A 10,420-nucleotide genomic window follows, 5' to 3' on the forward strand; every position below is an offset into this window, starting at 1 on the left:
ATATTTATCAAGCAGATGCAAAGAACTCAAAGAACATGAAGAAAAATGTATTTAAAATCTCCTCACTTCCTTCGACTTTACTGAAAACTAATTAAGACACAAATTTAGAATAATATACCTTTATAGAATTCTAAAACTGTTGTAAAATCCCTTTCTTCCTCTTTTAATGTCCTTCACATAAATCACAGAACATTAACATAGTATACATTAACATTTTCATACACCAGTATCTGAGCTATACAGCCCACAAATATTTCTTCTTGTTTTGCTGTTGTTGCTGAATGAATAAACATTTATGGGAGAGGTCTCCAAACGTTCTTGGTTCCTGGATCCCCAAGGTCAAAATAAATAACAGTTCTGATTCTTAGGTAGTTAGGTCCAAACAACTTAATAAGTATGTATTTCCTCACAAATTAGTAGCCATCTATATAAATAATACACATCAACTGAATAAAATTTTTTTTATTTCATTCTTAAATAACCATCAGAGCCCACTAACAGGATGTGCACACAACTGGGCCCTGCAGTCTTTCAAATCTTAGAAATCCTCATTTCCTGTCCCACATTGATTTTCACATGGTATTTGCTTACAGTAAGTGCAAAAACAACCCCCAACTTCACAAAGATACAATATCGTAGAAAGTAATGTAGTGTGATCTAATGTTGACATAGGAAACTGCCTATCTTGAACCAGTAGTTTGTGTGGTGTCCAAGAGTTGTCAAGCATCAGCTGTTTCTCTGAAACAACTAAACTACCCCATGGTACCCATGCAACTCTTTTGTGGTGCCCCAGGGAAGCTGGGCACAAAGTCTGGGAACCTCACCTTTAGGGATTATCAAGGTTACCTTATAGTTAAGGAGACGTGAAAAAGTCATGCCATTCTCAGCTTTGCTGTCAACCTCATATATTGTGTCCTTTATTTTCAGATATTCTTTTAATTCAACCTCGAATTAAAAGGACATTTGCAATTAATATCACATGTAAATTCCTTTTTCCAGAGTATCAAATTTTGTAAAATATGTTGTAAAAAGGAAAGATATACAAAAATTTTAGCTTTTCTAAGGTATGTAGAATGCTTCAACTTAAAAGTTACTTGTTTCCCATCTAAGTTTATTTTTCCCTTTAAATCAAAACAGGGATTAATATCCTTGAAGAAATACTTATGAATTGAATAGCCACATACCTAAAAGAAAATCAGATACTTGTATGTGTCACAAGAGGAAGTATAAATGAGTCAAGTGTTCACACTCTTTTATTAAGGAGTTATTTATGGTATTCCTCAAGATTTAAAGCTTCATTAGTCATCAGTTTTAATCTAAAAATGACCAAATTATTAATTTAACTATTTGTAGGCAAAAAAAGCTTGTAAATACAGCTCATTGAATTTTTAAAAGAACAGCATCTAATTTGACAATTAAGGTCAGAAAATGTCTCTTGAAAATTCTCATATTTGGTGCAAATGTAAAAACACTAAATTTCAAATTAAAATTTGGTGATTCTAAAAAAATTATTTTCTGAAAACCTATTTAGACACAGAAACTTCAAACAGAGTATATGTACATTATAAGTTACTTTCGAATAACTATGAACTACATTTATTTACTTTCTTTCTTTTAGGAATACTATTATTGGGGAGTTTAAATTTAAATCCATGTGAAGTCTTAACTTATTTTAAAAAAGCATTAAAACTACCAAAGCATAAATATTTGAAAATATTTTAACTTTTAAGATAAATTTTTTTATGTGCCAAGAACTTGAAACATGAGTCACTAAATTCTCACTGAATGAAAAAATTTACCTTACAGAATATAAAGTAGAAAAGCAGAATGGGTCTGAAAAACTCCATTCAATAAATATTCATTGAAGGCCCATGGGTCACGCACTGTTCCAGGTGTTCCCCATACAGTACTGACCCAAGCCAAGATCCCTGACCTCTACACACAAACTTGCTACCATTTAGCCATGGTGAGTGGCATTATGTTCCTTCACTACTCTTAGAATTTTTATACAGTACATTTGCTACCCTTCTTTCTAAATAGAAGATGATACACAACAAACCAAACCTTAGGTACATACTGGTCTAAACTGACTCGTGTAATATTCTGCTTGCAGGAACTCTTGTAGGTCTTCAACATTGTTTAATGTTGCACTCATACCGATAATTTGAGTTGTTTCTAAAAAAAAAAAAACCCAAAGTATTGAGGAAAATGTGTTACTTAGTATATCATAACAATAATTTTAGCAACCTTTTAGTGTTCTTATTCTTCTTGAGTGATTTGAGAAAGAGGGGGCAGGTAAGAAAAATACCAACACAGTTGACCCTTGAACAACACGAGGGTTAGGGGTACCAACCTGCTTCGCAGTCGAAAATCTGTGTAAAACTTATAGTTGGTCCTCCATATCCTCAGTTCTGCATCCCTGCCTTCAACCAACCACAGATCATGTGGTACTGTAGTACTTACTATTGAAAAAAACCCACATATAAGTGGGCCCATGCAGTTCAAAGCTGTGTTGTTCAATGGTCAACTGTATAATACCAGAGTATTAATCTGGCAGATGATATTACTCAGAAGAGAGGTATAAGCTGGTAACACAGATTGGGAGCCATCAAACACAAGGAGCCCTTGAAGTCATGAGTATGGATGAGAATTAGCAGAAATTGTATGAAGTAAGAAACAAGAGAAGAGTCTAAGATGAATCTATGGTAACACCAATGTACATGATGAATACGCTTAGAAAGCAGTGTCACAAAGGAGAACAAAAGGAGAAACTAAAGAGATTCCTTTCATTCAAATATCTATTAAGTGTAAGGCACTGGTGACAGAAGGACAAATAAGTATACAGCAGTAGCAAACACATGTCCATTATGTGCAGGTACTATGCTAGATGCTGTACAAAGACTGACTCGTGCTATCTTCACAGCAATTCAGTGAGGAAGGTTCTATTACTATCATCCATTTTTGATGCATAAGGAAAAAGAGGCACAGTTACTATAACTTGCCCAAGGTCACAGACAAAGTTAAAAGTGAGCCAGGATTTGAATCCAGCTCCAGACTCTGCCCTTAGCCATTATGCTATGCTATCTCTCAATGCTAACACATGATCAGTCTTACAGACAGACAGTAGGGAAACCAAGACAGAATGATGTTTCAGCATCCAAAGGAAAAATGAATGATAAATAATCAAATGCTGAAGAGAAATTAAGACAAGGACAGTCAGTGTACACTGGATTTGACAAGTAGATGATCATTTTCCCCTCTTCCTCTGCTTTATATTTTTCCATAGAACTTGTCACCATCTGACACACCGTATGTTTTCTTGTTTATCTGCTTATTATCTGTTCACTTTCACTAAAATATAGGTTTGATAAAGGCAGGGCCTGATGCACAGGGGGTACTAAATAAATATTTTTTTAATAAATAATTATAAAGTGCTACAACCTGCCTAAATACCACTGTTATCAAAATTTTTAAAATAATTCTAAGATCTGACCTTTATGATTAATAATTTTCCATGTATAAACTATTAACAATATACAACAACTAATAAGCTATTGCAATAGTATATCAAAAAATAATAGAGAAGATATTTAGAATATTTCATATACATTTAAAGACTATCTGATGTTGTAAAATAGCTCCTTAAAGTGACTATTTATATACAATGTTTTCTTGGTATGATGATCATACTGATGGTGGCAACAACAGCAAACCCTTATTGTGCTACGTGCTAGGCATGGCTACATGTGTTAACTCATATAATCCTCACAATAATCCCATCTGGTTGGTACCATTATTATCCCCATTTTACAGATGAAGAAAGAGAGGTTGAGTCACATGCCTAAGCACACATAGCTAGTAAGTGGAGGATACTGATAGGGGACATCCTCCAATATTAACTTCATTTATCTTCACAATTCTACTCACTCATCCATTCTTCCAACAAAAATTTATAAGCTTACTTTAGACATAAAAAACTAAGGCAGAAAGCTTAAGTACCTTACTCTAGGTTACATAATCTAGCTAGTGACAGAATGAAGTCTTTTATAGGTCTCTTGATTATAAATCAATTAGTGACCACATTTGAAAGAATACTTACTGCTAGTGTAGAGGATTTTTGCTAGAGTCATTTCCAGTATAGCCCCACGGCTTCCTTCACCAATCATATGCAACTTCGAGATTTAAAAAAAAAAAAGGGAGAAAAGTAAATCTGCATAAAATACCTAAATAAAACAAGCATACGTTGGATGAAATGAAGAAGCAATCTTTGCTTTATAACTCAAGCATTTTCATTATGGCAACTAGAGTACATATACATTATTTCACTGGTATTTTAAGTTAATGAGGTTGTCCCGAGTACAACATTCTGGCATCTGGAATTCATAAATACTATTATAAAACTGAACATATATACATATATTCACTCTTCAAGAAACACTTGACACAAAACTGAATTTAAGACTACCACGCATGGGGGCTTCCCCGGTGGCACAGTGGTTAAGAATCCACCTGCCAATGCAGGGGACACAGGTTCGAGCCCTGGTCCAGGAAGATCCCACATGCTGCGGAGCAACTATGCCTGTGCACCACAACTACTGAGCCTGCGCTCTAGAGCCCACGAGCCACAACTACTGAGCCCGCGAGCCACAACTACTGAGCCCACATGCCACAACTACTGAAACCCGCGCACCTAGAGCCCGTGCTCCACAACAAGCGAAACCACAGCAATGAGAAGCCCGTGCACCACAATGAAGAGTAGCCCCTACTCGCCGCAAATAGAGAAAGCCCACACGCAGCAACGAAGACCCAATGCAGCCAAAAATAAATAAAACAGATACAACATTAAAGAAATAAAAAATGTTTAAAAAAAGATTACCATGCATGAAATGTCTTTATCTGTGTTATCTATATATTAAAATAAATTACTTATTTTCATAAAGGTATTAAGCAGATCCACATAATAATAAATGTTAGTATAATAAAAATGTTGATAAATTAATAAATGGAGTAACCAACCTCATCTACAACAACCAGACCCAGACTGTTAATCCTTTCGGTTTCAATCAAGGAGTTCACCAGACTATGCCCTTTTTCAATAGTGGCAATATATAGTGATTTCTTTTCCCTTCTTTTAATTGGAGGAAATTTTCCTTTGCTTCCAGCATATTCTTCAACAAAGAAACCCAGTTCTACACCAAAACTTGACAAACCTGAAATCTAGAATATTAGTTAAAATAAACAAAAAAAATCAGATAAGAACCCTAATTGTTAAGTGTTCACAGGGATTTAAAAAATCTAAAATAGTGTTTAATACCGACAATGGGAACAAGGTCACAGATAATACATACCTACATATATATAAGAAATGTCATAATTAATGTATTAATCTTTGCAAATAAATGCCACTTTTAAACTAGATAATTTTAAGTGTCTCCTCTGATGTTAAAAAAATCAGAATAACTCATTTATTTTGATAAAATAATTGGTTAGTTTCTGCTTGAAAAAGCAGGCTAAATATCAATACAACATGTAAAATGGAGTTTAATCCACAGGTTTAGAAAAAAATAAAACCCCTTCTGAAACAGGTAATTAGAAGAGATTTTCGATTAAGTACTCCACACTGTATGTGCACATCCTAAAAATAATAATTCTCCATCATTAATAGAGATACCTCTTCTCAGTCAATAAAAAGTTGTTACATTTATGCTAGTTTTTATATCTGAATGTCGAAATTACATTAGCAAATACCACTTGTTAAAAAAAAAATCACACCTTTTCTTGAACAATTGCCACATATGGTAGGATCATTAAAACATCTTTTCGCCGGCAAAGCAGTTCTTGCAGCATTAAAATCTCAGCCACGAGGGTTTTTCCACCACTTGTTGGCAAGGAATATATTAAATTTTTTCTTTCTTGCACAGAATTCAATGTTAAGCAAGCATGTTGCCATTCTGTGGAATTGAAAAAAAAAAAGCCTTGTTTTCCCCTTCTACAATCTCAAAAGTTTTCTAAGAAGACAGAATCAAATCTTATCCTGTGTAGCATCTTCTCATAGTGATAAATGTAACTATATATCAATGTTAATTGTCAAAATCCCCAATGCATGGTGTGCATTCTAGTTCAGGCCTAGTCAGTGAGGTGGGCAACTAGCCCACCTATTTGCCAGCTGCAGGCTGAGGTCTAAGATTCCACAGGGCAGACAGCACCTGCTGGACAAGAGATGTCACCTGGGACATGGAGGGGCTAACGGGCACTTCAAGGATCTGTGTGAATTCTAAGGCCTTCCTCTTATGTTCTGCAAGGATACTGTGTGAGCTTCCCTTCCTCATTCACCCAAATACCATCTTAGAGAGAAACAGGGCGAGGAGGAATAAAATTTATGAGGTTTTACACAAAGTAAGAAAGACTATTCAACGAGCTCTCACAGGGAGCTGAAGTTTGAATGGCCTGAATACTACCTTAAACTGATTGATGAGACTGTTTAAACCATAAAAGACTAGGATTATTAACTAGGACATCCAGGATTTCTACAACTTAGCAAAGTGGAATGTATGAAAAGGATCACAACAGATCCGAAACAATGTGAAAACTAGTATAACTACTCTGTAGGAAAATTTGACAATGTGGATCATCAAAAGTCTTCAAACTATGCATCATTTTTATCCCTAGAAAACTGGGCAAAAGATATGACAAGACATTCACACCAGGTAGAAATGCAAATGGCTAATAAATACACGAAAAGACGCTCTATTGTTACCTATTAGGTTGGCAAAATAAAAAATGTTAAACAGCTACCAAAAAAAAAGCCCCCACACATAAAATCCAGAGTTTACTAGAGTGGACATGAACAGGCATTTCTGTGTGTGGTTGACGAAAGCATAAACTGCTACAATCTTTTTGGAAAGCAATCTAGCAGCATCAAAAATAAAACTGCACACTGCCTTTGATCTAGCAGTATTGCTTGTAGAACTCTACACCTACAGAAATAAAAGCAAGGGTATATGTGCAAGATGTTCACCATAGCAGTTTATATATAACAAAGAGCCATCAAGGGGTAAAGACTGAATTATTGCACAATCATATGATGTAATTCTTTGCAGCCTGAAATATTTGCAAATGACTATGTATTTTTACTTTAAAAGTATCTCAATATTTTACAGCACAAGAAAATACAGCCATTATATTGTAATAACTTTATTTACTTATTTTTTTATCTTTTGGTTGTGCTGTGCTGCATGTGGGATCTTAGTTCCCTGACCAGGGATCGAACCTGTGCCCCCTACAGTGGAAGCATGGAGTCTTAACTACTGGACTGCCAGGGAAGTCCCCTGTAATAACTTTAAATGGAGTATAATCTATAAAAATACTGAATCACTATGTTGTACACCTGAAACTAATATTGTAAATCAACTATGCTTAAATAAAAAATTTTCAAAAATATTTAAATAAATTGAATGTTTAATACTTAAATATTAAAAAATACTTCAGACTAGTATCACCCACTAGTTATCAAACTGCAGATGTTTGTGTGAAAATACAACTTGACCATATCCACATTTTATCCAACTCAGACTTTTAAAGTATAAAATGACCAAAATAATGACTATTTAGGAATAACATCTTCACACACTAAAAAAAAAAAAAATGACATTAACTTAGTTCCCAACATTTCTATAAAACAAATTAAGCATAATTCTACACTTAAGAAGCAAAAATAACAGTTTAAGGTTGAAGTTCTCTAGCTCAGTAGCTCTCAAACGTTCCACACATCAGAATAACCTGGAGGACTTACTAAAGCAGATTGCTAGGTCCCACCCCAAGGTTCTGATTCAGGAGGGCTAGGGTGGAGCCTGGAAATGTGCATTTCAACAAATTTCCAGGTGATGCTGCAGTAGGAACTGCACTTTGAGAAGCATTGTTTTAGCTCAATGAAAAGTAGCACACATATTTATGCTTTAACTTGGTCATCCTTAAGCCAGATTTACAAATAAAAAGAGATTTTAAAAAGTTATTTACTGGGACTTCCCTGGTGATCCAGTGGTTAAGAATCCACCTTCCAATGCAGGGGACGCGGGTTCGATCCCTGGTCCGGAACTAAGATTCCACATGCCACAGGGCAAACTAGGCCCGCGTGCTGCAACTAGAGAGAAGCCCACATGCCACAACGAAAGATCCTGCATGCTGCAACGAAGATCCTGAGTGCCGCAGATTAAGACCCAATGCAGCCAAAAAAAAAATAGTTATTTACTGAAGTTCTCACTTAGAAGCAATCAATATAACTACTGACAGTCATTACCAACGTCTGATTTGGCATGTCCTTGACACAGAACTGGAAAAACAACTATTATTATTATCCCTTTTTAACAGAGCAGGAACTAAGGCTCAGAGTGCAAAACCTGTGTTTAAGTGACATGGCCAGAATTCATAACTAGGCTGACAAACCCCAGCAGTTGAGAATCTACCAGAGTGTACCAGGCACAGTGCTAGTCACATAAGAAAAAGATGAGTTAGATAGAGACCTGTCCTCAGGGTACTCATTCTGGCAGGAGATGCAGATTAGACAAAAAACAAGGTGCTAGGAGAAAAGCAGAGGGAAAAAAGTTAACATCTACTTCAAGGGCAATATACACCTGTAGCTCTTAAACTGCAAACCTTGCAATTTAGAATTTGTTAGACTCTTGTAGAGCCTTATATTAGACTTTGTTTCCTGTAGTCCTATTTCTCCAACCTGATTGTCTTCTCCCGAGATGCAAACTCATGTTTTCATGTGGTTCATAAGATACTAACTTAGGAGTTTCAGAAATAATTTTGAAGTAATTGGATGATAGGCTGCTCTTCAGGGATGGAAGCAAGTGTCCCTTCTGTCTAAAATGACACATATTTGAAATATATGCAAGGACCCAGGATTTTTGAAAAACGTTACAAGACAAATGAATTATTATTAATACTATTTCTTTGCACTTAAATCCTAATGTTAGCTGTCCTTAAAAATGTTTAGTTTTAATCAAACTAAACAGTTCAGTCAGTTTTACAAATACTGACTTCTTTCACTCAAGACGTATTAGTAGTCAATGGAATTTCAGCAACTAAGTTTTGGTAGTAAAGTAAGAGCCAGCTAAGGAAGCATTAGCTAAGAAAACTGAGCAGCAGCTAGACAACCAGAGGAAAAAAACCAAGAGTGGAATGTCAAGAAGTCAAGAAATGGGTGTTTCAAGAAGAGTTTGGTCAATTTTGTCAGGTAAGCAACTGTCAAAGAAGGTAAGAACTAAAAGTATCACTGAGTTGTGACACCCTAGTCATTATATCTTAAGTGACAGCACAGAACCCAGAGATGGAGTGGACTGGGAATTATCTGAAGTGAGGAAAGGGAGGCAGCAAGGATAACATGTTGGAGAAGTATGACCACAAAGGGAAGGAAAGAAGTTCAATAGTAGCAGGATAGGAATGGAAGGCTCAGAGAGGACTGATGTTTTGATTTGTTTTAAGGGGAGAAATATGACAATGGAAGCATCGGTTTTCTTTTGATTTGCATCAATATTACAGTGATGATGGTAAATTTTTTTCATTCCAGCAAAAAACATTACCATATAATTTTTCAATTCCCTTGAACTGAACATAAAGGTCTCTCACTTTGCTGGGTAATGAATAAAAAGGACCAAGGTCATCTAATGATGACTCAATTGTTTTCTTAGCAACATTAATTTCTTCAGATAGAAGAGTCTCTTTGAGCTGTTTAGTCCTAGAAAATACTGGTGTTTGAGCCTTGGCATTTCCAGTCATGGTATTTTTTAGATGATCTTTAAGACTTTTTCTCCTATTCGCATCTGAACTAGTTCTGACTTTAGAAGAGGATTCATCAGTTTGCTGTGGTTGCTCTACGTTATTAATGGGCAATTCCTCGTTCACAGTCTTGTGAGAGGATGAGTTCCAATCCCTCTCTTCAGTAGATGGATCACCCAAATCATCTGAAGAGCTATATAAATTTTCAAAGAATAAAACCTGTGAAGAAGGTATATCATACAAAACATCAGCTTCAGGATCAATAGAGACATCTTCATGCCCACTCTGGTTCTTCGTGTGCTCATCTATTTTTAATTCAGTATAGTCGCCTACAGCAGTAATGCTGAGTGTGTTGTGTTTAATGCTTTCTGAACAAAGATCTTCAGTGGCATGGTCTGTAGCATGTTTCCTATGTTCAGGAAGTTGCAAATATTTTTGTTCCAGGTCATCAACTTGAGCTAAAAAAGAGTTTTCAGCAAAGCTATCATAGTCACCAAACATGTCCTCTTCACTGTCAATATTCTGGAAAGAAGACAAAAAGATTTATGGTCAATTCTAGCTTCATTAAGAATAAAAGTTCCAGCTGAGGGCTCTATCAAGCATATAATTATATGGTCACTTATGGATCATAGACCTAAAT

At 35.5% G+C, this 10,420-nt stretch overlaps 1 protein-coding gene across 4 annotated transcripts in view; it reads right to left on the reverse strand.

The window, feature by feature from the left end:
- Positions 1–10,420, reverse strand: part of HELQ (helicase, POLQ like) — a 56,768-nt gene that overhangs the window by 44,855 nt on the left and 1,493 nt on the right. For 3 of the 4 annotated variants that reach the window (XM_089912178.1, XM_089912177.1, XM_022599336.3), the window contains exons 2-7: positions 9,585–10,302; positions 5,773–5,951; positions 5,017–5,217; positions 4,100–4,172; positions 2,078–2,175; positions 847–945 (exon numbers count right to left, since the gene is read on the reverse strand). In XM_089912178.1, the coding sequence (XP_089768304.1) occupies positions 847–945; positions 2,078–2,175; positions 4,100–4,172; positions 5,017–5,217; positions 5,773–5,951; positions 9,585–10,302 (1,368 nt within the window). Of the gene's footprint in view, positions 1–846; positions 946–2,077; positions 2,176–4,099; positions 4,224–5,016; positions 5,218–5,772; positions 5,952–9,584; positions 10,303–10,420 lie in introns of those variants that run through there. The other variant, XM_089912179.1, reaches the window with a different exon arrangement.

The sequence above is a fragment of the Delphinapterus leucas genome, chromosome 5 (genome assembly GCF_059928025.1).
Source record: "Delphinapterus leucas isolate spDelLeu-1000000601 "Yukka" chromosome 5, BTC_Dleu_Yukka2, whole genome shotgun sequence".
NCBI classification, from domain to species: domain Eukaryota; kingdom Metazoa; phylum Chordata; class Mammalia; order Artiodactyla; family Monodontidae; genus Delphinapterus; species Delphinapterus leucas.